The sequence below is a fragment of the Procambarus clarkii genome, chromosome 9, assembly GCF_040958095.1.
Source record: "Procambarus clarkii isolate CNS0578487 chromosome 9, FALCON_Pclarkii_2.0, whole genome shotgun sequence".
NCBI classification, from domain to species: Eukaryota; Metazoa; Arthropoda; class Malacostraca; order Decapoda; family Cambaridae; genus Procambarus; species Procambarus clarkii.
The window spans coordinates 4406777-4429189 of NC_091158.1; the positions used below are offsets into that span (position 1 = coordinate 4406777).

The 22413-nt window shown below is 50.6% G+C and overlaps 1 protein-coding gene across 1 annotated transcript in view; it reads left to right on the top strand.

Moving 5' to 3' along the window:
• The window catches only part of LOC123766262 (coiled-coil domain-containing protein 22 homolog), a 202955-nt gene that overhangs the window by 146640 nt on the left and 33902 nt on the right, over positions 1-22413 (top strand). The window contains exons 6-8 of the mRNA XM_069321082.1: positions 1082-1216; positions 1488-1676; positions 6238-6357. Coding sequence (XP_069177183.1) covers positions 1082-1216; positions 1488-1676; positions 6238-6357 — 444 coding nt within the window. The remainder of the gene's footprint in view (positions 1-1081; positions 1217-1487; positions 1677-6237; positions 6358-22413) is intronic.

Genomic DNA, 22413 nt, shown 5'->3' on the forward strand with positions numbered 1-22413 from the left:
GCAGTAACGAAGGCAGACCCCCACCAGGCAGGCAAACAAAAAGAAAAAGAAAACCCCACAAGAGGACAGCATACCCAGGCGGAATAGAGCAAGCCGCAATGATCGGTGAAAACAAGCTGCGCCCCTTACCAGTGGAAACTGCCCCCTACCCTAAGGTGAACATGGGAGACAAAACACCCTAGCGCACAAAGGGCGGCCAACAACCGAGCAGTAAATGGCCAAACAGAGGCAGAACCCAAGGAACCTGTGGAAGGTGGCCCCAAGCCCCAAGGGCAGTACTTACAGGGCACCTTGGAAAAGTTAACCTAGGCACATGCAGCCCAAGTACTGAAGAATCACTCCTGTCTCGCATGCCCCCTATAAGACAGCCACCATGCCACAAGGCACAGAGCTGAGACCAAGACTGGAGCCAGAGCACACAACTTCTGCCTAGTGCATCAGCCTCAGAACTGGGGTCTTGGGTTGCCGGCATGAGGGGGGGAGCTCCACAGACGGCATCGTGGTGACATCATACTCATTAGCTCGTTTTTATTTTGGGAGTTCTGTCTACTAGTTCGGCTCTCAGTAACAATTTCTTAACCAGAATAGGGGTTTGTTTTGGGATGCTTACCTTTCTGGGTACCTGACTCCAGTCGATGGCAGACAAAGAATGCTTCCAACCACATGGGGGTTTGTATAGGCCATTGCTCCTCGTGCCTCTCTGAGGGGGCCAGGTTTTGGCTCGTGGTTTCCGGTAGGCCTAAGAACTCCATACACATGACTGATGCCAAAGTCTGACATTAACAATATCAGCCTGGATAGCTCTGGGGAGCCGACGGGGCTTCCCCACAGAAAATGGTCATTACTTAAAACGTTTCACTACTTCCAACTTCTGTTCTTGATTTATTTCACAACATTTTACAGCCATATAAACCTGCCTATGCTTTCTGGCCCCCTGGGCAGATGCATGCCCTATATAGTTGTTTTGATCTTTAGTTGGAAGAAATTTTAGGAAGGTGTATCCAGCCTGATTCCCACACCATTATAAGGCAGGAAATGTGAGGCTAATACAGTACTGTATATTAGCTTGTAAAAATTTCAGGAAAATTCAGAGAACCTCAAGCTCGACCCTTTGTTCAGTGAAGAGGAGACTCCGATGAAATCACTGGATGTGCTGACATCTGGATCATGTGCTCTGTCTTCTTTTGAAACTTTCCAGCAAATGGCAGATGTAAAAGTAAGCTCAAATACCTCATAGAAATCTTGAAAGTGTCTCGTGTTTATGTGAATTACACAACTTGTTGCTTCTAGTTATATTACAATGAAACAAAATTCTGGCTAATGTATTACATATTCTAATATGTTAGACTAGTCCATCTTGTTATTTTGTTCCACTTGATATAATGACATAAGTGATCTGGTTATGTGACATTTGTGTATGAAAATGTGGTGTATTGAGATAGCCATGCACCTTGGCATATATTTATCTGAGAATTATATATTTTCAGGTCTTTGAGAAGGAGGCAAACATAGATAAAGGTTCACCAACTCCAGAAACTGGTGTGACAACAGAAGAACAGATTCACTTAAAAAGGGAGGAACAACTCTCTCGCCTGCAGACTGAAATAAGCAACGTTATGAATAAGACTGAAGAATGTACTCAGGGTATTCAGCAGTCTATGTCAGTGTTAGCCAAGGTGAAAAATTATTTATATGTTGCTTATTTACATATTCAGCAGTTAGCATGATAGGAATGATAATGTTGTATAATATCAGAAAATGTTAACTAAAATTTATTCATGTAATTAAATGGAAATATTTAGTTTAATCCTTTTTTATGAGCTCTTATAGAACTCAATAAAGGAGTATTGCTTCATGTTATAGCTTTGATTATTTTAAACCACAATTGAAGTACATTGCCTGCTAAAAATAAAAAGTCACTCAACCTTCCATGGAGAAATATTTGGCAAGTAATGAATTAAAAATAAACATTAACACAAGCAATAAATTGCTTCTCCATACAGTGTAAATACCAGGTGGGAATGTGGAACTACAGTACTGAGGTGCTTCCCAGAAAATGGTGTTTCATTACACTCAACACATTATCTGGACTAGGCCCCATGAGTTTTCTCACTACAAGAGTTATATATATATACACAAGATTTCTTACATTCTTGTAAAGCCACTAGCATGCATAGCATTTTGAGAAGGTCCTTAACCCCAATTTTCTCCGGAATATGACCCACCAAATTGTTTAACAACCAGGTACCCATTCACTGTTAGGTGAACAGAAGCTACAGTTAAGGATTGGCGCCCAGTCAATCCTTCCCGGCCAGGATACGAACCCAGGCCAAAGCGCTTGCAAAATGCCGGGCGAGTGTTTTATCACTGTGCCACGGGGACAGTGCCTTGAAGAAGAGACATATTCATAATCTTGATCCTAGAAAGACTAAATAAAATAGCAATAAAAACCCTGTGTTGAATGTAATAAGACACCTCTTTCCGGATGATCTCTGGTGGCTACCTGAGGCTATCTCACTGAGATTGCTCCATACAGGAGGCTTGGTCGACGACCGGGCCGCGGGGACATTAAGCCCCGGAAGCACCTCAAGGTAACCTCAAGGTAAGGTACACATGGGTCATATCAGACATGAGAGTTCAGTTTGGCATATCAGGGACCAGAGCCAAATCTGCCGCCATTTTCACTGAGGCACAGAGAGCAAGTGACAATTTGCCACCACACCAGAAAAACATCAAGAAAGTCAATGAACTTTTACAGACAACTGGAGGGATAAGAAAGACTTAAGCTTCGAAATTTTGCCAAACAAATCTGCAAACGATTCATATAATTCAAGAGAAAAAATAAAAATTAGTGTGAATCTTGATAGCGAATGCTACCACCAGGCAGCCCATCTTCCACATGCAGCCATATTCCTTACCTGGTTCTGGAGCTGAAGAACATCCCACCAATGAACCAACTAACCTTGTAGCAAGGGAGTGAGTTAGGGAGCCATCAGGGCTTATCCAGAAATAGGAGATTCATTACATTCACTGCTGGATTTCTCGGGAAGCCCCTGTTGCATCTTGAAGCTAACCACAGAAAACCAAAATTGGACTTAATAGACAGCAGGAGAGGCACCATGCACTAGGATGAAGAAAAGAATCCAGGCTGGGAGACATGGCCAAAGGCAACACATGACCAAATGTGACCAAGGATATTAATCAAATACAGTACTGGGTCTTTAGAACCCTGTTAGAATGCCAAAACCCATGAGTTAAATATCAGCCCAGGACATGTTGTAGAAGACTGCTTCTAATACAGCATACTTGCAAACACCATGGGCCCAAGGGTTGACCACTGGCTGGCTACATTTGATGACAGTGTGGATGATCTATGAAATATGAGCCTTGGAACAGGGGACCAAGAAAACTGAAAAAAGCGTCCACCAAGGGAGAACTGGTGACCAACAGATAGTGGCAAAGAGCCACAACTGGACACAAAATGTGATGCACCCCCAACTGGACTAACCAAGCATCTATCACCAATGGATTCATCTGAAAGCTGGCGTAGCTCAGTCGATTAAGGCAGCGTCTGGGATGATCTTGGACGTAGGTTCGTATCCTCGTCACGGCCCTTGTGGATTTGTTCATTGATGCATCACGCTATTGTAATTTCTGTGTGTAATGAAGTAAGGGTGAAGAGGTAGAACAGTCTATTGACATAACTCGAGTGCATGGGGGAGTTGTGTAAAACCCTGGTTTATGTCTCGGAGAGGCTGCAGGATCCAAGTAAATTAGTTTCAACTTCTGGTTTCAACTCTTTTTGACCGTATCGTAGCTCAGTCGATTAAGGCAGCGTCTGGGATGATCTCGGACGTCTGTTCAAATTCTCGTCACGGCTCTTGTGGATTTGTTCTTTGGTCCTGTCGCCGTTCGCCCCCATTGACGGGGTGATGGGGGGGGAGGCTCACGCTGTTTGCTCTTGCCTGGTCCCACGATTCGTGGGCATTTCAAATTGTTTCCTCCGGTCTGCAGTCCCAAACTACTCCTTCGAGGGGTTTGGGGCTGGCAGGGCAGGCCTCTTTTTCCCTGCGCTCTGTCAGGTCATCTTGGAGTGGGTACGCTTGGGCGTGGTTGAAACAACGGCGTCCCTCAGGTGAGTTTCCCGCCTGTTTCCAGTTCCGAAACGGTACTGTGCAGACCTGAGGCTCGTTCTGGACTTGTCCTGTCTGAACCCCTGGGTCTTTTGCCCCTCCTTTCAGATGACTACACTGTCCCAAGTCTGGCTGCTTTTGGAGCCGGTGCTTGGATGATGTCCCTGAACGTCCGGGATGCGTATTGGCACGTCCCGATTCATCCAGGATTTAGGGACTGGCTTGTTTTTTTTGTGAGTTGGCATGCTTACCGCTTTCGTTGCTTTCCATTTGGCTTGAATCTGGCGCCTCGCATTTTTACACACCTTACCCGGGTCATGGTGACCAGTTTGCGTCTGTTAGGGGTTCGGGTTCTGGCTTATTTCGACGACTGGCTGGTCTGGGCTTCCAGCCAGTCCACATGTCTACTCATCAGAGATTTAGTTCTTTCCCAGCTCACTGGGTTCAAGTTCTTGGTGAACTGGAGGAAATCCCATTTGGTTCCCTCCCAGATTCGGACTTAGCTGGGTCTTGTGTGGGACTCTCGGACTGCTTCCTTGTCTCTCCCTCCATCGCCATTGCTGTGGCTGCAGTCCCGCCTTCGGCTGTTTCAGGAGGGTACCCGGGTCACTCGTTGGTTGCTCGAGCAGCTGATTGGGAGTCTGAACTTTGCTGTGCTGGTCTACCCTTCGGGTCGGATCTGGCCTTGCGTCGGCTACTGCGCCGGTTTCCTCTTTGGGTTTTTGGGGTTCAGTGTTGTTGTGCCTGTCTGAGTCCTCGCTTGATGTGTTCACGTATGCATCTTCTCTCAGTTGGGGCTTTGTGACCAGTGCTCACTAGTCCGGGCAGGGTCGGTGGGGTTCCGTCCGTTCACGGGCTCACAGCACAGTACGGGAGTTCGTGGGGGTTTGGCTTTCGCTTCAGAGGGTTCGTGTTGCTTGCATATCAACGATTTGGCTCTATTCGGAATGCTCCTCGGTGGTTCATTGCCTGAACTGAGGGGGTTCGATGCCGTCCTTGGTTCTTTGGAGCTGGTCTCTTCAGGTGACTCGTCTACTGAGTTCTTGGGGTTTGGCTGTCCTGGCAGTTTGTCCAGGTGATGTCCAACGTTCTGACAGGCAGCCTGTCCCATTTCATTCCCCTGCCCTCAGAATAGACGGTTGACGATGCCTCATTCCTTTGGCTCTGCCAGACGTTCGGGTGCCCGGAGGTGGACCTCTTCACTTTGGTATTGTCGAGGCATCTTCCAATTTATGTGGCGCCCTTCCCTGACTGTGAGGCCATCGAGGTTGATGCCTTTTGACTGGACTGGTCGAGGTGAGGTTACTTGTACCTCTATCTCCCAGTTGGATTGTTGCTCCAGGTCCTGGCTCGCTTGAAGATCTATCAGGGAAGAGTAATCCTGTTGGCACCTTGGTGGCCGGCCCAGACTTGGTTTCGGGCGCTGCTTGCTCGGTGTCCAAACCCGAGGGTGTTCCTGCGGCTCCGCTTCTTTCAGCAGATCAGTCTGGTCCAGTACATGGCTGGTTCTATCTTTGAACCAGCCTCCTCTGATCTTTGGTACGATCAGAGGAGTACGATCGTCTCCTCTGATCTTCGCGTATGGTCTTTTTGACACTGGTTTATCACCACTTGTATGGTGATCAGGTGGCTTCGTTGATGGTGTCCCACCTGCGAGTCTCATCTTGGCAGCAGTATGAAGTTTCCTGGTGGTCCTTTCTCCATTTCTTGACTCTTCGTAGGTTGTCTTCGATATCTCATCGGGTTGTTTTGTCCTTTCTCTCTTGGTTGTTTCAGGACCATCATCTTATGCCAAATACTGTCACCTCGTATCGTGCGGCGCTGGCAGAGTCGCTTCAGCTTAAGTTCGGAGTGGATGTCACTTCTGCTCCGTTCCGAACGCTCTCTAGGGCATTGTTTCACCTCTAGCCTGCTCATGTGCCGCCGGTGCATCTCGAGGGGCATCTTCACCCTTCACACCAGTGCCTTGAGAGTGCGTCTTTTACGCTGGCAAATATGGTATATATTCCATATATTTTCCATATACTGTACAGTATCTGTGTGTTAAGAGTTATGCAGGTTACTGATTAACATTAAAATTCTTATCTAATTTTATATTTTACAGCTCACTGAGGAATTGACAAAAGAAGAACAGATGAAAGAAGAGCATATGATAGAATTTAATATGAAACGGAAAACATCAAGTCTTTTACCTGAATCATCAACAAATATTCAGAGACTACAGGTAAGACTTGAGATCAGAATATAATTTTGTGTCTTCATTATCATCACTGTATTTCTCACTTTGGTTGAATGGAGAGGCATCTGCCCATAATTGAAAGGGAAATAGAAGGTTATAGATACAATTATTAAAAATGTCATTTCTTCATATGTTACATTATTTTCATTATATAGCATCAAAGATAAAGAAGCACAACCACACTCTCCAGCTGTCATCACCAGCAGCACACCATTGCTTTGTACGACCTGGTTGATAGTACAGTAGAATCTTGGTTTTAGAATGCCCCTCTTTTCAATTTTTTTGTTTCTGTGGGGAGCCCCTATGGCTCCCTGGAGCTTATCAGGCTAATGTTTGTTATATTAGACCAGGATATTAGCTCAGGAGTTCAGATCTACCAGGGACCAGCGCCAGAACCTGGCCCCTTCAGAGAGGTTTCAGGGAGCAATGGCCCTGGAAAACCCCTTGTGGTTGGGGTTTTCCTTATCTGCCATCGACCGGGGTTAGGCACCCAGAAAGGTAGGCATAACAAAACAAACCCCACATGGTAAAAACTAAAACAAAAACCGAACATAGAGGTAGAAACTCCCTACAATCACAAGGAAACAAGCAAACATCACACTTTACTGCCGCGCCGATCGTCCGCGCAGCCCTCCCCGCCCCTGGAGGGGGAGGGGGGAGCCCCGGACCTTCCGCGCCAGCTGCCAAGCTCCAGTTCGTTCGCTAATGTCAACTGGGATTGACGCTTCTCTGGCCTCAGTTTCCTAGGCGGTGTTTGCCTTGTGTGGCGTTCACTGCCGTGTGTTGTGGTGTGCGGTGGCCAGGAGTACTTCATCAGTGCCGGGGCTGCATGTGCTTAGTGGCTGACTTCCCTAAGCACCCTGTGAGTACTGCCCTTGCGTAACAGGGTTCTCTTCCCTGGGGCGTTTGGGAACCATTCCCGTAGAGGTTCTTGCTGCTCGGCATTTGCCTCGCCCTTGGGGCCAGCTGGGGCTTGGGGCCCTTGTTTGGCCCTGGGTAGGGATTGGTATTGTGCTGGTTAGGGCGTCAAGGTGTTGCAGCCTGCCACCTAAGCGGCGGCCGGTTTCTGTTGCCTCTGGAGACGGTGTACTTTTGCGGGGTTTTTCTTTTGTTTTTAATTTTTCATGCCCGATGGGGGTCTGCCTAAGGTGGTTATAGTTCCACTGGTAGTGTTTGGCGGCCCTCTGCTAGGCCCCCGTGCTTGTACACGTCTCAGGGGTTTTCAGTGCTATAATCTACCCTCTTGTTATGTTTGGGTTTCTTAACCGGTTAGCAACACCTTGCCCGGGCTTCCCGTAGTTGCTACCCTACGGGCCCTGGAAACCCCTGTCGGGGCTCGGGGACCCATGGATGCATCTCCCGAGTTCCAGCCTGCCTTGTGCGGGTTTGAAGGTTGCAGTGTGCCCTTGTCTCAGGGTGACAGTCACCTGTTTTGCCTCCGTCATGCTGCCTGTTGGGTCAATGACACCTTTGACCCGGAGTCTTGCGAGTCCTGTTCTCTGCTTGTGCTCAGGTTTTACTCTGAGGATGTTCCTATTAGAGTACAGGCAGCATCAGCATTGCATGTTAGATTTAGGTTATTGCAACGCGCTAGGTCGGTTTCCCGCCTGGATGCCCCGAGGCTGCCCCGTTTTGGCTTTAGGGACCCTGACCTGGGGGCGTTGGTTGCTATGGCTTTGACTCCTACGCCCTCTGGTCCTTCCCCTGTGGTTCTTCCTGCACCTCTTCCCCTGTGTCCGGCTCCGAAACGTATGCGGTTTTCGGCCTTGGCACAGGATTTAGTTGGTGGAGAGACTCGGGCTGCTTCGGGGGCTGGCCCATCCGGGTCGGGGACGGAGGCATTTGAGCCGGTTCTTCCTGCCGAGGCTTCTGGGTCCCACCAGCAGGCCCCCTTCTTGTCTGCCTTTTCCTTGGACTATACCTTTTCTTCAGGGGTAGAGGGTTTGGAGGACGGCTCTGCCCCGGGTCCCGACGTAGGGGATCCTGGGGCTGGGGAGGAGTCGGCCTGGGGGCCTTGGGCCCCCTGTAATTACCTAAGTGTAGTTACAGGATGAGAGCTACGCTCGTGGTGTCCCGTCTTCCCAGCACTCTTTGTCATATAACGCTTTGAAACTACTGACGGTCTTGGCCTCCACCACCTTCTCACTTAACTTGTTCCAACCGTCTACCACTCTATTTGCGAAGGTGAATTTTCTTATATTTCTTCGGCATCTGTGTTTAGCTAGTTTAAATCTATGACCTCTTGTTCTTGAAATTCCAGGTCTCAGGAAGTCTTCCCTGTCGATTTTATCAATTCCTGTAACTATTTTGTATGTAGTGATCATATCACCTCTTTTTCTTCTGTCTTCTAGTTTTGGCATATTTAATGCTTCTAACCTCTCCTCGTAGCTCTTGCCCTTCAGTTCTGGGAGCCACTTAGTAGCATGTCTTTGCACCTTTTCCAGTTTGTTGATGTGCTTCTTAGATATTGGCACCACACAACAGCTGCATATTCTAGCTTTGGCCTAACAAAAGTCATGAACAATTTCTTTAGTATATCGCCATCCATGTATTTAAATGCAATTCTGAAGTTAGAAAGCATAGCATAGGCTCCTTGCACAATATTCTTTATGTGGTCCTCAGGTGATAGTTTTCTATCTAGAACCACTCCTAGATCTCTTTCTTTATCAGAATTCTTTAAAGATTTCTCACATAATATATAGGTTGTGTGGGGTCTATGTTCTCCTATTCCACATTCCATAACATGACATTTATTAACATTAAATTCCATTTGCCAAGTGGTGCTCCATATACTTATTTTGTCCAGGTCTTCTTGAAGGGCATGACAGTCATCTAAATTTCTTATCCTTCCTATTATCTTAGCATCATCAGCAAACATGTTCATATAATTCTGTATACCAACTGGTAGATCATTTATGTACACAATAAACATCACTGGTGCAAGAACTGAACCCTGTGGTACTCCACTTGTGACATTTCTCCATTCTGATACATTGCCTCTGATTACTGCCCTCATTTTTCTATCAGTCAGAAAATTTTTCATCCATGATAGAAGCTTACCTGTCACCCCTCCAATATTTTCCAGTTTCCAGAACAACCTCTTATGTGGAACTCTGTCGAAAGCCTTTTTTAGGTCCAGATAGATGCAGTCAACCCAACCATCTCTTTCCTGTAATATCTCTGTGGCTCGATCATAGAAACTGAGTAAATTCGATACACAGGATCTTCCAGATCGAAAACCATACTGTCTGTCTGATATTATATCATTTCTCTCTAGGTGTTCTACCCATTTAGTTTTGATTAGTTTTTCCAATACTTTCACTATTACACTTGTCAATGATACAGGTCTATAATTGAGGGGGTCTTCCCTGCTGCCACTTTTGTAGATTGGAACTATGTTAGCCTGTTTCCACCCGTCTGCTACGATTCCTGTACACAGGGATGCCTGAAAGATCAGGTGAAGTGGAATGCTGAGCTCAGATGCACATTCTCTCAGAACCCATGGTGAAACGCCATCTGGGCCAGCTGCTTTGTTCTTACCGAGCTCCTTGAGCATTTTTTCCACTTCGTCTCTAGACACCTCTATGTGTTCTATGTTGTTCTCTGGAATTCTTATTGTATCTGGTTCCCTAAAGATTTCATTTTGTACAAACACACTTTGGAACTTTTCGTTTAGTGTTTCACACATTTCCTTTTCATCTTCCGTGAATCTATTTCCCATTTTCAACCTCTGAATATTATCCTTTACCTGCAATTTGTTGTTTATGAATTTATAGAATAGACCTGGTTCTGTTTTACATTTGTCCGCAATCCCTTTTTCAAAATTTCTTTCTGCCTCTCTCCTCACTGCCATGTAGTTGTTTCTCGCATCTTTGTATCGCTGGTATGTTTGGGGGTTCGGCCTCTTCCTGTATTGATTCCATTTTTGTGTCTTTCGGTCTCTAGCCCTCTCGCAATTTCTATTGAACCAATCCTGTTTCCTAGTTCTGCATCTCTGTTTTGGTATAAATTTTTTTGTGCCTTTATCATATATTTCACAAAACTTGCCATACATCTCATTCACTTCCTTGCCTAGCATCAAGTCTGTCCAATTATACTCACTTAAAAAATTTCTAAGGTCACCATAATGTCCTCTCCTGAAGTCTGGTTTTTCAACTGCTTCAACCTCCTTATTTTCTTCCAGCTTATAACGCATTGCATACTTTATTCCCAAAAAGACATGGTCACTTTTACCCAAGGGAGGAAGGTACTGAATGTCAAATATCTCTTCCTCCTTCCTGGTAAATATCAAATCTAGCATGGAGGGAACGTCCCCTTCCCTCATCCTCGTAGCTTGTTTAACATGTTGATACAAGAATGTTTCCAGGATGAGGTCTACAAATTTACAGGTCCAAAAATCTTCTGTTTTAGCTTCATATGCTTCCCAGTCTATGGATTTCAAGTTGAAGTCACCGACTATCAACAGTCGTGATCTATCGTTATCCGCTCTCGCTATAATCTCTCTCATTATTGTTATAAGACCTTCACGTTTACTATCTAGCTCCTCCTTTGACCATGTGCTGCTTGGCGGTGGACTATATGCATTTATCATCATTAGTTTATCATCCTCATAGCAGATCTCTAGTGCTATTATGTCAACTTCTTGTGGATTGGCAGTCATTATTTCCTTCACCTTTAGGTGTTCTTTTACCAGCACAGCAACGCCACCGCCTTTCCTAATTTTTCTGTCCCGTCTCCAAATTGAGTAGCCCCTTGGGAATATGACCTCATTTAAAATTACATCTTCAAGTTTTGTCTCCGTGAGTGCAACAATGTCTGGTGTCTGCAGCTGTATTACATCACTTAACTCCAGTATCTTCGATCTCACTCCATCTATGTTGGTGTATGCAATCTTCAGGAACTTGTTCCCCCTCTCCTTATTCTTCACTCCCCCTCTCTCTATTGATTTTGTTGGTTTGCCTTTATGTACCACTTTACTGGTTTGCCTACCCCTATCACTTTGTAGAAAAAAGAATTTATTTCTTCTTCATTCCTGCTCTCATTTAAATGTTTTGCCTCGGCGAGGTTCAGTTTCAGCTTCTCTCTATCTTCTTTTGAAAGATCTCGTCTTAACGACCACCCTTTCCCATCCTCATCCCTTTGCAATTTTCTAGCATTCCTTAGTACTTCTTCCATCTGTTTGGCACCGTTTAGGGTGATCCTCAAAGGTCGATCTTTCCCTTTTACGTACCTGCCTATTCTCCTGTAGTCGCACACATTCTCTCTGTTTGTAAGACCTTCCACGAGGCCAACAATTTTATCTACTACTTTAGCTTCTTCTACAGCTCTTTCTGACCTAGATGTTATCGCCTTTTCTTTGCAGCCAAAAATGATCAGGGACTTACTCCGATCAACTGTGTTTTGCACCAACTTCGGGTTAGATGCCAATTCTTTCCTCACTTCTAGCCTAATGTTTGTTTTATCTTGGTTGCAGCAGTGTTTGACTTCCTTTACTGCTTCTTCTATTTTTTCCTTCTCCTTGGCCACTTGTGCATAAGTGAGTTGCATATCTTTCTTGCACTGTTCTATTCCCTGTGTAACTTCCTCCATCTGTGCTGACAAAAGCTGTTTCTCCTGTTGAATTTCCTTGCCTAACCTATTGTAGTCATTTATGTTTAAATTTACTTTAACTTCTTCCAAAGCTATTTTTAAGAGTTTATTTTCTTCTTCCATGGCTTTGCAATTTGTTTCCAATTGATTCTTATCCTTGCGCAAGTCTTTCACTAAACCCTCAAGACATAAAACTTTGCTATTCAAATGGTCATTACTTTCTTTCAATTTACTAATTATTTCTACATGAGAGTTCACTATAGTATCTAAATTTACCAACTTGTTATGTGACCCCGCTTGGGTGCTTTTGCCTTCCCCACGGGGTTTATTGTTGCAGGGGGAGGGGTTTTCTTACCCTCCCTCCCTGTATGAGTATGATTTGGGTTCGGCTCCTCCCCGGGTTCGGTTCCGGGCGCCTTTGGGTACCTCGGCTCCGTCTTTATAGGGGTTTGCTACTTCCCGTCTCTCTGCGAAGGTGGCACGGGAAGCTCTTGCTGCATACCTCTTGCGAGACCCGGGTTATGCCTCCCCAATGGATCCGTCCTCGTTTGAGTTTGGTTCTTCTTCCCGTTTTTGGGTGCGTTTGGAGGTTTCGGGGTCTTCCTGGCTAGCAGACTGCCCTTTCTTTTCGTTGGGGGCGTGGCATGGGTTCTGTCGGACCCGCACGCTTGATTGGCGGGAGACTGCTACTTTTATGCAGGTTTACCTGGGGGGCGAGTTTGAGCACCTTAATGCGTGCTTATTCGCTCCTGTACTTTCTCGGGATGTTGGCCTTTTACAGCTTCACGTGCAGGTTCCTCAGCTTTCGGCTTCCTTGGTTGCGGAGGAGTTGCGCTCCCGTGGTCATTTGGCTTCGGTCTTGCGTTTCTTTTCCCTTCTCGAGCTCTCTTCTGCTTGGCTCGAGGAGGATGTGGGAGCGTTGAGTGAAGGGCCTTCGTCCGGGGCGCTTTCTTCGGCAGCTAGGGCGTCGGCTGCACTGTTGAAGCTCTTTGCGCCCATCCTGAAGGAAGCGGTGTCTCTGTTTTTTGCTTCTCGCCTCGCGTGCCGTCAGGCTGTGCTCGCCCTCTCTTTGGAATCCGCTTGGGCCCTGGCTCTTAGGTTTTCGTCTCCTTTTTGTCCGTTGCTGTTTGCAGAGTCTGCAGTGTCCCAGTTTCATGCAGCTTCGGCTAGTTGTCGTCCTATGGCGGACTTGTTGATTCTCCGGAGCGGTCGTTCTCGGCAGTTTCGGAGGGGTCGTGCCAGGGTTTCGGGTTCCGCTGGTCGAGGTGGGCCATTGGTGCCAGTTTCTGAGCCGTTGTTCCCTTCGGGGCCAGCGTCGTCTGGTCGGCGCAGTGATCGCCCTGTTCGACGGTTGGGTTCTCGTAAGGGGCGTCGGCCCTTTCGCGGTTTGCCCCGTTGACGGGGCGGTGGGGGGGAGGCTCGCTCTGTTTGCCCACGCTTGGTCCCACGATTTGTGGGCCTTTTCGGTCGTGTCATCCGGCCTGCGGTGGCGTTGGGCGACTCGTCCTCCTTTGGGGGGTTCGGGGCTAACAGGGCAGGTCTCTTCTCCTGCGCTTCATCAAGTCATCTTGGAGTGGGTGCGCTTGGGCGTGGTCGAAACGACTACGTCCCTCAGGTGGGTTTCCCGCCCGTTTCCAGTGCCGAAACGGGACTGTGCGTTTCTGAGGTTCATTCTGGACTTGTCCCGTCTGAACCCCTGGATTCCTTGCCCCTCCTTTCGGATGACTACTCTGTCTCAGGTCCGGCTTCTGTTGGAGCCGGGTGCCTGCATGGTGTCCCTGGACCTCAAGGACGCGTATTGGCACGTTCCTATTCATCCGGGGTTCAGGGACTGGTTAGGCTTCGTGGTAGGGCGTCACGCTTACCGTTTTCGATGCCTACCTTTTGGCCTGAATCTAGTACCTCGCGTTTTCACGCGTCTGACCCGAGTTGTGGTGACCCGTCTGCGTCTTCTAGGGATTCGGGTTTTGGCCTACCTCGACGACTGGCTGGTGTGGGCTCCCAGTCGGTCAGCTTGTCTGCTCGCCAGGGATATGGTTCTTTCCCAGCTCACCAGGTTCGGGTTCCTGGTAAATTGGAGGAAGTCCCATCTGGTTCCGTCCCAGGTTCGGACCTGGCTGGGTCTTGTTTGGGATTCTCGGACCGCTTCCTTCTCTCCCTCCGGTGGCGTTGCGGCGGCTGCGGGACCGCCGTTTGCTGTTTCTGAGGGGGTCCCGGGTCACTCGGCGGTTGTTCGAGCGGTTGTGCGGGAGTCTGAACTTCGCCATGCTAGTCTACCCGCCGGGTCGGGTTTGGCTTCGGCGTCTGTTTTGGTTCCTTCGGGGACGTCCTTTCCGCCTCTCTCGCGATCGTTGGGTTTGCCCTCTGGGGGTCTTATGTCGGTTGCTGCGTCACCGACTTCCTCTTCGGGTTTTTCGGGGTTCAGTGCCTTGGCGCCTTCCCGAGCCCTCGCTCGATGTGTTCACGGACGCGTCGTCTCTCGGCTGGGGCTTTGTGACCAGTGCTCACCAGGCAGGCCAGGGATGGTGGGGTCCGTCCTTCCATCGGGCTCACAGCACGGTTCGGGAGTTCGCGGCTGTCTGGTTCGCGCTTCGGAGGATTCGGGTCGCTCGGGGATCGACCATTCGCCTCCATTCGGACTGTTCTCCGGTGGTTCATTGCCTGAACCGCGGGGGTTCTCTTCGGTCCTTGGCTCTTTGGGGTTGGTCCCTTCAAGTGGTTCGTCTGCTGGATTCTCGGGGTTTGGCTCTCCGTGCGGTTCACGTCCGGGGAGTGTCAAATGTTCTGGCGGACGGTCTGTCTCGCTTCCTTCCCCTGTCCACGGAATGGACGGTCGACGACGACTCGTTTCGTTGGATCTGCCAGATGTACGGTCTCCCAGATGTGGACCTCTTCGCGTCGGCGTGGTCCCGGCATCTCCCTATATATGTGACGCCCTTCCCCGACTGCGAGGCGTTCGCGGTGGATGCCTTTCGGCAGGACTGGTCGAGGTGGGGTTACCTGTACCTCTTTCCTCCGGTTCAGCTGTTGCTTCGGGTTCTGGTTCGGTTAGAGACATTCCCGGGGAGAGTAGTCCTCGTGGCCCCTTGGTGGCCGGCCCAGCCTTGGTTTCCGGTGCTTTTGGCTCGGTGCCCGAACCCTGGACGTTTCCCGCGGCTCCGCCTCTTTCAGCAGGTCGGCCCGATCCGGTACGGGGCTGGTTCGACCTTCTCCTCTGCTCTTCGCGTCTGGTCTTTTTGACGCGGGTGTATCACCATTTCTATGGTGATCAGGTGGCTTCTTTGATGGTGTCCCACCTGAGAGCTTCGTCTAGGCGACAGTATGAAGTTTCCTGGCGTTCCTTTCGCCATTTTCTGGCTCTTCGTAGGTTGTCTTTTCTTTTGGATCGGGTTGTTTTGTCCTTTCTTACTTGGCTTTTTCAGGACCGTCATTTGATGCCTAATACTGTCGCCTCGTATCGTGCGGCGCTGGCGGAGCCGCTCCAGCTCGCTTTCGGGGTGGACGTCACATCCGCCCCGTTTCGTAAGCTTTCCCGTGCTATGTTTCACCTCCGGCCTGCTCATGCGCCGCCTGAGCCGTCCTGGTCCTTGGACAGGGTGCTCTCCTATCTTTCCTCTCCTCGGTTTGTGGTGGCCCCTTCGGTTCCTGATTGTTTTTCCAAGGCTTTGTTTTTGTTGGCATTGGCCTCTGGGGGCCGGGTAGGGGAGCTTCATGCTCTCCTCTGGCGCAGGGGTTTCTGCTCTTTTGGTCCTGGGGGTAGGTTTTTCCGTTTGCAGCCTTCTCCATCTTTTCTGGCGAAGAACGAGACGGCTGCTTTCCGGAGGGGTCCGTGGGTCATTGATGCTTGGTTGGTTCGGCCGGGGTGCATCATGTGTTGTCCTGTTGCTGCACTTCGACGTTACCTGCGCGCTTCAGCCGGAGTGGCTGGGGATGCGCTTTGGGTTGATCCGGTTTCCCTCGTTCCCTGTTCCAGGGCTCGGGTCTCCCAGGTTGTCCGCAGGGTTATTAAATCTAGCCAGCCTGCGGTCTATCCTCGCGCCCATGACGTTAGGAAGTTTGCGGCTTTGGCTGCCGTGTTTGGTAATATGTCTTGGGCTCATATTCGGGCGCGTGGATTTTGGAAGTCGAACAGAGTCCTGGCCGCCCGTTATTTGGTGAACGTCCCTGCTCCTCGTCGTTCTTGTGTTGCTTTGGGTCGCAGGTTGCAGCCAGTTGTCTCGACTTCGAGTTGAGGAGTTTGTGGCCGCCGCCTCCCGGGTAAGTCCCCTTTTTTCCTTCTCTTTGGGTATGTAGCTCCAGGGAGCCGTAGGGGCTCCCCACAGAAAACCAACGTTGAATGTAATGAAACGCCATTTTCTGGGTGAGCCCCGGAGGCTCCCTGGATACCCTCCCTCCCATCCGGTCGGCGGGATTTTTCGCGTTGATTGAAGCCTAGTTTCCGAACTGACGGCAGCCGGCGTGGTGAGGTCCGGGGAGGGGAGGGCTGCGCGGACGACCGGCGCGGCAGTAAATTGATTGTTTGATTGTTTTCCTTGGGATTGTAGGGAGTTTTCTACCTCTCTGTTCGGTTTTTGTTGTAGTTTTTTACCATGTGGGGTTTGTTTTGTTACGCATACCTTTCTGGGTGCCAAACCCCGGTCGATGGCAGATAAGGAAAACCCCCAACCATATGGGGTTTTCCAGGGCCATTGCTCCCTGAAACCTCTCTGAAGGGGCCAGGTTCTGGCGCTGGTCCCTGGTAGGTCTGAACTCCATAGCTAATGTCCCGGTCTAACATAACATACATTAGCCCGATAAGATCCAGGGAGCCTCCGGGGCTCACCCAGAAAATGGCGTTTCATTACATTCAACGCTGGTTTTCTGTGGGGAGCCCCTACGGCTCCCTGGAGCTTATCGGGCTAATGTGTGTTATGTTAGACCGGGACATTAGCTAAGGAGTTCAGACCTACCAGGGACCAGCGCCAGAACCTGGCCCCTTCAGAGAGGTTTCAGGGAGCAATGGCCCTGGAAAACCCCATATGGTTGGGGGTTTTCCTTATCTGCCATCGACCGGGGTTAGGCACCCAGAAAGGTAGGCGTAACAAAACAAACCCCACATGGTAAGAAACTACAACAAAAACCGAACAGAGAGGTAGAAAACTCCCTACAATCCCAAGGAAACAAGCAAACAAGCAAACATCACACTTTACTGCCGCGCCGATCGTCCGCGCAGCCCTCCCCACCCCGGGAGGGGGAGGGGGGAGCCCCGGACCTACCACGCCGGCTGCCAAGCTCCAGTTCGTTCGCTAATGTCAACCGGGATTGACGCTTCTCTGGCCTCAGTTTCCTAGGCGGTGTTTGCCTTGTGTGGCGTTCACTGCCGTGTGTTGTGGTGTGCGGTGGCCAGGAGTACTTCATCAGTGCCGGGGCTGCATGTGCTTAGTGGCTGACTTCCCTAAGCGCCCTGTGAGTACTGCCCTTGCGTTACAGGGTTATCTTCCCTGGGGCGTTCGGGAACCATTCCCGTAGAGGTTCTTGCTGCTCGGCATTTGCCTCGCCCTTGGGGCCAGCTGGGGCTTGGGGCCCTTGTTTGGCCCTGGGTAGGGATTGGTATTGTGCTGGTTAGGGCGTCAAGGTGTTGCGCAGCCTGCCACCTAAGCGGCGGCCGGTTTCTGTTGCCTCTGGAGACGGTGTACTTTTGCGGGGTTTTTCTTTTGTTTTTCATTTTCTTGCCTGGTGGGGGTCTGCCTAAGGTGGTTATAGTTCCACTGGTAGTGTTTGGCGGCCCTCTGCTAGGCCCCCGTGCTTGTACACGTCTCGGGGGTTTTCAGTGCTATCATCTACCCTCTTGTTATGTTTGGGTTTCTTAACCGGTTAGCAACACCTTGCCCGGGCTTCCCGTAGTTGTTACCCTACGGGCCCTGGAAACCCCTGTCTGGGCTCGGGGGACCATTGAATGTGTCTTCCGGGTTCCAACCCTTCTTGAACGGGATCGTTGGTTGCTGTTCCCTTGTCTCCGGGTGACAGTCGCCATTTTTACCTCCGTCATGCTGCCTGTTGGGTCACTGACACCTTGACCCGGAGTCTTGCGAGTGATTCTCTGCTTGTTCTCCAGTACTCTCCTGATGTTATTACTGTTCAGAGTACAGGCGGCATCCGTGTTGCAAGCTAGGTTAGGTTGCTGCAACATGCTAGGTTGGTTTCCCACTCGAATGCCCGTGGCCGCCCCGTTTGGTTAGGTGCTGCTCGCCCCTTTCTCTCCATGTTCCCGGCTCCGGACCGTCTGCGGGTTTCGGGGTCGGGGCGGGGTTCAGTTGCGGCAGACACTCGGGCGGTTTTCGGGGGATGCCCCGTTCGGGTTGGGGACGGAGGTTTGAGCCTGTGCCTCCTGCCAAGGCTTCTGGGTCTTACCAGCGGCCCTTTCTTGTTGCCTTTCCCATGGGCTCTTGCTTTTCTTTAAGGGCGGAGGGCTTGGAGGACGGCTCTGCCCCGGGGCCTCTGTTGTTGGTTCCCGGGGCTGTGGGGGTTGCCTGCTAGCAGTTCTGGGGCGGTTTTGCCCCTTCAGGGGTTTTTCTGCTGTTGGGCGTCGTTTTTCGCCCTTCCAGTCTGCTAGCTTCCCACATTTGCTGGCGTGTTTTTGTGTATTAAGCGTCAGTCACAGCCCCTGCTGGCGGCCATTTTCGTCTGCTGGTTTCACGGCATGGCCACCAGGGCGGCGTTGCGGTTTGTTTACATGCGTCTGGGTGTGCGAGCGAGCGTCTCTGGTGAGTTTTCAAAAAATTTGCAGGGTTTTTGTTCTCCTGTTGTCGTTTCTTTGTTTTTCTGGTGTTTTCTTGCCGTTGCCTGTTCCTCTGGGAACGTTTGGGTGTTGATTTTGGGTCTGAGCCTCTGGGTTTAGGCTCAGTGCCCCTGGCTGGTATGCTTGCTCCCGCACCTTGCCCCTCGGTTTTCGGTCTGTTGGGACCGTTTTCCCAGGGCGTTCTGCTGGGGTCTGTGCTTTGCCTTTTAGTGGTGTTCTCCGCCGGCAAATGTGGTGGTTTGGGCTCCCCCTGGTTCGATTCTGGGTTCCTTTGGGTTCCTTGGTTTCGTTCTGGAGGTTTCTTCCTCTTGGGCCCCCTTTTGTGGGTTCAGGGGACTTTGTTTCCTCGTGTGACCCGGTTCTGCCTTTTGGGGTTCCGGGGTCTTCCTGGCTTGCAGACTGAGCTTTTTGGGTCTTGGCACATGTTGTGGTTGTGCTGGGACTTTGTGGTTTTGCTGTCGAGGTGGGCCTTTTGATGCAGTTTTGTGCCTTCTTTGCCTGGCCAGCGTAGTGCTCTTTGCCACTAGTCGGCGGCTTGTGCTTTTACAATATATGTCCTCACCTAGTTGTGCTTGTGGGGGTTGAGCTCTGGCTCCTTGGTCCTGCCTCTCAACCGTCCGTCAACAGGTGTATCGGTTCCTGTGCCTCTTGGGCTCTGTCATGTCTACATGTGACATTGTATGGGGGTCAGCCTCGTTACTTGTGTGAGGAGTCGCCACATTACTTCTTAGTGCTTTCCCGTTCCCATTCTGACACTCAAAAAAAAAAAAAAAAAAAAAACTTTAATTCTATCTGTGGCTCTTTTGGGTACTCAGTTTCCACCTGTGTCCCCTAGTGCGTGTGCCCCTTGTGTTACATAGCCTGTCCTTCTCAACCCTGTCGATTCCCTTGGGTATCTTGTATGTGGTGATCAGGTCTCCCCTCACTTCCTCTTCCAGCGAAGTGTGGTTTCATTCCCGTAGTCTCTCCTCATGACTTCGGTAGTGTACTTTTTCTTTCTGAAGGGGTTCTGTTCCCTTCTCTGTTGACTGGGCGCTGGGGGAGCAGCTTGCTCTGTTGCCTCTCGCTTGGTCCCGCTGTTGGTGGGCGCTTTGGGTTGTCTTCCGGCCTCTGCTGGCGTCGGAGGACGGCTTCTCCCCCTTGGGGGGGGTTCAGAGCTGGCGGGGTGGGCTTCTTCCCTGCGCTTCGTCATTTCCTCTTCGTGGGTGCGTGGGGCGTGGTCGATCCGCCCCATCCTTCTGGGCTTCCCGTCTGCTCTTTGCAGTCATGAGCTTTTCCCGTCTGCTCTTTGCAGTCATGAGCTTTTCCAGTCTGCAGTTCTTCTGGACTACTTCCGTCTGCGCCCTGGATCCTCTGCCCTGCTCGGAGGACTGTTGTCTCCTGTTCGGATTCTGTTAGGGCCGGGTGCATGGATGGTGGACCTGGACCTCCAGGTCACTTCTTGGCACGTTCCTCTCCAGTTTTTCTGGGGCTAGCACGGTTGGTAATTACCTATGTGTACTTACCTAAGTGTAGTTACAGGATGAGAGCTACTCTCGTGGTGTCCCGTCTTCCCAGCACTCTTTGTCATATAATGCTTTGATTATAATTGTCATATTGTCATATAATGATTGTCATGTGTCATAATATGTCTTCATATGATTGTCATACAATGCTTTGGTGGTGGGGCTTCAGGTTTGCTGTTTTTATTGCATTCCCTATTTTGTGAAGGGCACTTTGTATACTCTTTGCATCTTTACCGGATCTTAGTGCCCTGTCTGCGTCTGAGATTCGGTGTCTGGCCTACCTCGACGACTGGCTGGAGTGGGCTCCCAGTCAGTCCGCTTGTCTGCTCGCCAGGGGATGGTTCTTTCCAGATCGCTGGGTTTGGTTTCCTGGTGATCTGGAGGTTTTACCTTCTGTTTCCGTCCCGGGTTCGGACCTGGGCCTTGTTTCAGGCTCTTGGGCCCCTCATTGTCTTCCCTCCAGAAGTGTTAATGCGGCTGTGGTCCCGCCTTCGGCTGTTCAGGAGGGGGTCCTGGGTTGCTCAGTGGTTGCTTGAGCGGTTGTGCAGGAGTCTGCACTTCGGCGTGCTTGTCTGCCCGCGGAGTCGGGTTTGGATACGGCGTCTGTTGGTTCCTGCGGAGACTTCCCTTCCGCCTCTTGCATTCATTGGGTTCCTCCAGGGATCTTGTGTTGGTGCTGCGTCACCAGCTTCCTCTTTGGGGTTTTCGGGGTTCCGTGCCTTGGCACCTCCCCGAGCCTTCGCTCGATGGGTTCACGGACGGGTCGTCTCTTGGCTGGGTCTTTGTGACCAGTGCTCACCAGGTCGGCCGAGGTTGATGGAGTCTGTCTGTCCGTCGGGCTCACAGCACGGTTCGGGTGTTCATGGCTGTCTGGTTTGAGCTTCAGAGGGTTTGGGTCACTAGGTACTCTACCATTCAGCTCTGTTCGGACTGTCCTCTGGTGGTTCTTGCCGGAACCACAGGGGTTTGGCTAACCGTGAGGTTTGTGTCCGGGGTGTGTCCTGCATCCTGGCGGACAGCTGTCTCGGTTCATTCCTCTTCGTGGGTTGGCCAGTTGTCGCCGATTCGTTTTGTTGGCTCTGTTGGGCGTATGGACTCCTGGCCATGGACGTCTTCGGGTCAGCGTGGTCTAGGCGTCACCCATTTTGTGGCGCCCTTTCCCACCTGCGAGGACTTCACGGTGGATGCTTTCGGCAGGACTGGTCAAGGTAGGGGGTACCTGTTCCTCTTCTCCCGGTCCAGCTGTTGCTTCGGATTCTGGCTCGGTTGCAGCCCATTCCCACGAGAACAGTCCTTATGGTTCCATGGTGGCCGGCCCGGCCTTCTTTTCAGACGCTGCTTGATAGGTGTCCGTACCCAGGGCGTTTTTCCTGAGGCTCTGCCTCTTTCAGCAGGCTGAATCGGTCCTGTCAGTGACTGGTTCGGCCTTCTCCTTGGCTCTTCGCGTCTGGTATTTTGACGGGGGTATCACCATCTCTATGGTGTTTAGGTGGCTTTGTTGACGGTGTCCCACCTGCGAGCTTCGTCTTGGCTCCAGTATGACGTTTCATACGTTTTCTCGTGTTTTGTTTCCCCTCCGGCCTGCTCATGCGTCGCCTGAGCCATCATGGTCCTTGTTCAGGGTGCCTTCTTATCTTCCCTTCAGTTTGTGGTAGCCCCTTCGGTTCAGTTTCCTGCTCTTTGTTACTGGTGGTAGCTTTATAGGTGTGCAGCCTTTCTCTGTCCTGGCGCCGGTCGTGACAGCTGCTTTCCGGAGGGGTTCTGGGGTATTGGTACTTGATTGGTTTGGCCGGGGGGTGCGCCCTGTGTTGTCCGGTTGTGCTTTTTGCTGTTGCCGGCGTACCGTGTCTGGGGATGCGCTGTGGTTGATCCGGTTCCTTCGTTCCCTGTTTTCAGGGCTCGGGTCTCCCAGGTCGTCCGCAGAGTTTTCATTCTTCCAGCCTGCGGTCTGTCTTTGCGCCCGTGCTGTTCAGACGTTTGCAGCTTTTGCTGCTGTGTTGGCGACGTCTAGGGCTCATTTCGGGCGCAAGGATTTGTGGGTCGCACAGGTTCTTGGCCGCCCATCCTTATGCGCGTCTGCTCTTGGGCGTTCTTGTTGCCTTGGGTCGCAGGTTTGCGACCGGTTGTCTTGGCTTTGCATTGCAGAGTTTGTGGCGGCCGCCTCCCGGG